We start from the raw sequence: 5,815 nt of genomic DNA, 5'->3' as shown, positions 1-5,815 counted from the left end.
ATCCTTTCTGGCACAAGCAGAGAATTGCAGGGGCCACAAAAATAAACTTAAGAGAGGCAGATTTAATTTCACATGTTTATTTAAAATCTAATAGACTCAGCTATGGGTAATGAAGAATCTAAATCTGAATGGGACTCAGCTCCTATGTCAGGGAGCTGATTGTCTCGTGGAGGCTTCAGTTGTATAACCAGAGCAGACCCAGTGAATGGGCTACCAGAGTTTTCAACTAAGGAGGATGGGGTCAGAACGGAAGCTCTTTCTTTGGGGTATTGCGGTGGGCTTCACGGAAGAGGTGGCCACCCTGATGCGGGTGATATTGACAGAGTAGGGTGGGTGGGGTGCATTCCAACTAAGAAAACAGCTTAAGGAAAATTACCTGACCGCAAAAAATTAAATGTATAAGAGGAAAAATCAACTATAGTTTGGAATGTACCTTAAGTCCAAGAAGGAATTGAACAGAACTGATCATTGGCCAGTATCTTCTCAAGTCCTTCAGAGGTCAGAAGACGAACAAAGCATTTTAACAGGGCGTCTCTTAAACGTAAGAGATGGGTGCCTCTGACCTCAGCCTCCCACGTGAGAGCAAAGGCTCTCAAGCTCTAACTTGCACATAAGTCACCTAGAGATTTTATGAAAAAGTAGACTACTGTTCAGTAGGTCTGGGTGGGACCTGAGATTCTGCATTTCTAAGAAGCTTCCAGGTGACGACCATGGTCTAGAAGACGAGCCGAGCCACAGATGTGACACTTGCAGGCCCCAGGGGACCAAGCTCATCTGTGTGCAGCAGGGGAGGCGGGAGCTTGGCTACGTGGCTGGGCGTCCACGTTCCGTCCCGTAAGCAAGGCCCTACAGGACACGGGGCAGACCCAGAGCTGGAGGGCAGGGCCTCAGCCTCCAGCACAGCGCAGTCTTGCCTCAGGTCCTAACGTGTCAGGAGTGGGTGGATTAAGGTTTAAGAAAATATTTTATATGTTTAGAAGAGTTGAGAGTCATTCTTATTTTTTTAGGGAGGAAATTGTATTTAATTAGATTAATTAATTAATCATTTTTAGTTGAAGTATAGTTGATTTACAATGTTGTGTTAGTTTTAGGTGTACAGCACAGTGATTCATATATATATATTCTTCTTCAGATTCTTTTCCATTATAGGTTATTACCAAATATTGAGTATAGTTCCCTGTGCCATAGAGTAGGTCCTTATTGGTTATGAGAGTCACTCTTTAAAACTCAGAATATTGGAGTGTGCAGTGAAGCGGAGGCAGAGCGGCTCCGCGAGCTCCTCTCTCTCCACTTTCCCATAGAGAACCCCTGACTGGCCGCTGAGGGCGAGCCACACACACGCCCTTGCGCCCGGCGAACCCGCGAAGTCAGTATCATATGACACAGGCTTTGCCGCAGTTCATCTTCCTCCCTGTGTACTTTCCGTTTGCCTTCCTGGAATTCTGCTGCATCACAGAAGCTGGAAGTTCTGATGTTCCATTGAAATCACGATGGAAAGTCTTGACTTGACCGGTCAGAGTAATGAAAGGCGGTAATAGAAATAAAGATTATTCCGCAGAAGGAGAAGGAGCTGGAAAAGGACCAAAACGAAAGTGCCTTCAGTGGCATCCATTGCTAGCAAAGCAACTTCTTGACTTTTCAGAAGAGGAAGAAGAGGAAGACGAAGAGGAGGATATTGATAAGGTTCAACTTCTTGGGGCCGCTGGTCTAGAGCAAGATGGTGAAACTGAAGATGATGAATCACCAGAACAGCGAGCCCGGAGACCAATGAATGCATTTCTCTTATTTTGCAAACGTCATCGCTCTCTTGTACGTCAGGAACACCCCAGGCTTGATAACCGAGGTGCTACCAAGATACTAGCTGATTGGTGGGCTGTTCTCGATCCAAAGGAAAAGCAGAAATACACAGACATGGCCAAGGAGTATAAACATGCATTTATGAAAGCAAATCCTGGCTACAAATGGTGTGCTACCACAAACAAGCCTGTGAAATCCCCAACATCCACTGTCAATCCACGGGAGAAACTATGGGCCTTCCCATCTGACTCTTCAAGAGCCTTGCCAAGCCCCAAGAAAACAAAGCCTGAAGAAATGCCTCAGCTTAACTTTGGGATGGCTGATCCTACTCAAATGGGAGGCCTGAGCATGCTGCTTTTAGCTGCAGAACATGTTCTTGGGACACCAGAGATATCCTCTGGCACTTGCAGGCCTGATGTTTCAGAATCCTCTGAATTGCGTCAGAAGTCACCATTATTTCAGTTTGCCGAGATATCTTCAGGTACCTCCCACCCTGATGTTGCGTCAAAACAATGTCAAGCATCAGCCTTGTTTCAGTTTGCAGAGATTTGTTCGAAGACTTCACAGTTGGGCGGTGCTGAACCTGTAAAACGCTGTGGAAAGTCTGCCCTCTTTCAACTGGCAGAGATGTGCCTGGCATCAGAGGGGGTGAAAATGGAAGAATCAAAGCTAATAAAAGCCAAAGAATCAGATGGCGGAAGAATTCAAGAATTGGAGAAGGGCAAGGAAGAAAGAGAAATGAAAATGGAGAAAATCGATGAAGCCAGGTTCCAGAAAGAAGCAGAATTTGAAACATCAGCTAAGGAAAATGTAAGAGATTCTAAGGAATTAAGTAATTTTGAGGAGCTGCGAATGGATGATATAATGGGTATAAAAATGGAAGCTCCTAAAGCAATTAAAAAGGAAGAATTAGAGGAAGATCAAAAATGTAGTCACTTCCCTGATTTTTCTTACTCTGGCAGTAGCAAGATAATAATAAGCGATGTTCCCAGTAGAAAGGATCCCATGTGCCATCCTCATGGCATTAGGATCATCGAGGATCCCACAGCATTAAGCAAACCAGACAAGCTAAAAAAGAAAAAGAAGAAAAACAAAATGGATCGACATGGAAATGATAAATCCACACCCAAGCAGACTTGCCAAAAGAGGCAGTCCTCGGAATCTGATATCGAGAGTGTCATGTACACCATTGAAGCTGTTGCAAAGGGAGACTGGGGCATCGAGAAGCTTGGAGATACCCCTCGCAAGAAGGTCCATACATCCTCGAGTGGCAAGGGAAGCATTTTGGATGCCAAGCCACCAAAGAAGAGAGTGAAATCAAGAGAGAAGAAAATGTCAAAGGAGAAATCCTCAGACACCACCCAAGAGTCAAGACCTCAAGATTTTATCAGTATTTCTGCCAGCAAGAACATTTCTGGTGAGGTACCAGAGGGTATAAAAGCAGAACCTTTGACCCCTACGGAGGCTGCATTACCACCCAGTCTATCGGGACAGGCCAAGCCTGAGGACAGTGAGTGTCACAGAAAAATAGAGACTTGTGGCTCCCGGAAATCTGAGAGGTCTTGCAAAGGTGCTCTTTATAAAACCCTGGTGTCTGAGGGTATGCTCACGTCTCTGCGAGCTAATGTTGGCAGAGGGAAACGAAGGTCAGGAAAAGGAAAGTCCTCTGATCATGAAGAGTGTTGGCATGAAGAGTGTTGGCATGAAGAGTGTTGGTTTCACCAGAGTGGGACCAGTGGAAGCAAGAAGTTCAAGAAGACAAAGGCAAAGGAAGACTCTCTCCTTGGCTCAGCAAAGCTGGATGAAGAATTTGAAAAGAAATTCCACAGCCTCCCTCAGTATAGTCCTGTTACATTTGACGAGAAATGTGTACCTGTCCCAAGAAAAAAGAAGAAGACTGGACATATGTCCTCAGAACCGACCCAAACCAGCAAAGGTCCTTTCCAGTCTCAGAAAAAGAACTTATTCCACAAAATTGTCAGCAAATACAAGCACAAAAAGGAGAAGCCTAATGGTCCGGAAAAAGGAAGTGGGGATAAATGGTCAAACAAGCAACTCTTCTTGGCTGCCATTCACCCTACAGAAGCCATATTTTCAGAAGACAGAAACACCACAGAGCCTGCTTATAAGGTTAAAAATGCCCCATCCATTCCCAACACTCCAGAGCCAACAACAGTGCAAGAACCCTTGGTGGGCAGTCAAAAGAGAAAAGCAAGGAAAACCAAGATCACACACCTTGTCAGGACAGCAGATGGCCGGGTATCACCAGCAGGAGGTACTTTGGATGACAAACCAAAGGAACAACTGCAGAGGAGTCTCGTTAAGGTGACCGAGACAGGCTGCAATGACGAATGCTCACACAACCAAGAGGCCACGGAGACGCGGAGCAGCACCCCGGAGATACCCGCCGTGTCTGCGTTCTTCAGCCTCGCTGCGCTGGCCGGAGTGGCTGCCGTGGAAAATGCATAGAAGTCAGAGATCCACTCCGCTCACCCATGACGGACAGCCAAAAGAAATGCCCCAGACTCCTGTACTTATTTCTTGCGCTGACCAGTGAAGCACCCTTTAATTGTAAAACATTGTGCTTTACCTACTACCCTAGCCTTGTCTTTATTGAGAGATGCTAGTGAGTCCATGTGGTGGAAACTAGAGACAGCAAACAAGTGCTTGTTGCCCTACATGGCCCAGATTCACTTGAAGCAGAAGTTGGCACCCTGGGCCAGTTTGTTCTTTCAGAACCCAGAGTCTTTGAGGGTGATGTTGTCTGTCTGATAATGAGCAGAAATGGGATGATCCTAGAGCTTTGCTTTCTATTGAAGGCTTTTGATGGTAATAGGTGGTAACTTGGTAAAAGGCTGCCTTTACTGTAGCTCATCCAGCATCTCTTTTACCAACCAGAGAGTGTGAAACTAGTTTCATATATTACCTAGTTATTCTTTCCAAACACAAACAAAAAACAAAAAAACAAAAACTGACACACTGCACTAGTTATTATTAGATATTCTTAGTCTTTTTTGTACATGGAGGTTTATGTTCTAAGATGGTTTATATAATAGGTTATACCTACATTTATATTGTAGAATAATATTAAAAAGCCTCTTCCAGAGACTCCCAAACAGCACGGGCAGGCAGATGTACCAGTGTTAGCGGTGTATGCTCGGCCTTGTGGTCCATCTATTCTGCACTTTTATATTTGCCACCAGAGTGGTAGTTTGCTGGCCAAAAGAGAAAGAGAGAGAAGAAGAAAAATTACAGTTCTTACAGCAGAATTTGTTTCTTAGCCTTGAGTGACCAAGAAGAATTTGCTTGGGTCCAATTGTGGCGAATATTTTCCCAGACAGGGGAAGAGTCCAGCAGATTACAGATTACTGATGTTTTCATGCCTTGAGGATTCTTTTATTTTTACACAAGGGTCTGAGTGACCAATGGATCGTTCATACAGACAAAAAAAGAAACATAGTATTCAGAAGTGACCTTAGTATTACTTCACTATTGAGAACACATTGAAGACACACTCACTTTGTGTGGTCTTTGAGCTACAGCCCTTTTACATGCATCCCAGACAGACTGGACGGGTAGCAATTGCTATGCACAGCCTAATTGGCACTGCAGGTTTTTAGAGCCATTTTGAGTTTTTGTGGTTACGGAGGTATTGATGAGGGAGGTGTGCCTGACCAGAGTGGGACTCGCAGTTATAGATCCACCTGCAAGTTTCCTGTTTCCTTTTCATGTTTTGTTGCTTTTGAGCATAAAACCAACTATACATATTCCAGTGCAACTGGATTAACTGGCTTAGAACATTCAACATATTGACTCCACCACCTGACGTTCACAGTATCTTGTTTCTTAGCAACAGATGCAAAGTGATAAATCAAAATTAGTCGGCGGCTACAGATTTTACAGGGTATTTGTTCCATAGCACAAAGTATTTCCCCACTCTTGCATCACAGCACAAACTACCAAATTTTAATTATTGGATTCCAGCAATACTTTTTACTGGTTTTCAAAGTGGCGGAAT

The 5,815-nt window shown here is 44.4% G+C and overlaps 1 protein-coding gene across 1 annotated transcript; it reads left to right on the top strand.

Annotated features, from left to right (window-relative positions):
* Positions 1 to 1,521: 1,521 nt before the first annotated feature.
* LOC307049478 (HMG box transcription factor BBX-like) lies at positions 1,522 to 4,354 on the top strand (the record flags this gene model as incomplete). The annotated part of the gene is given in 2 exon segments (XM_079699055.1): positions 1,522 to 4,259; positions 4,261 to 4,354. Coding segments are annotated over 2 exon segments (2,832 nt in total).
* Positions 4,355 to 5,815: the final 1,461 nt, after the last annotated feature.

Source organism: Hyperoodon ampullatus, assembly GCF_949752795.1.
Source record: "Hyperoodon ampullatus genome assembly, chromosome: 1".
NCBI lineage: Eukaryota > Metazoa > Chordata > Mammalia > Artiodactyla > Ziphiidae > Hyperoodon > Hyperoodon ampullatus.
This window is presented reverse-complemented; position numbering and strand designations above follow the sequence as displayed.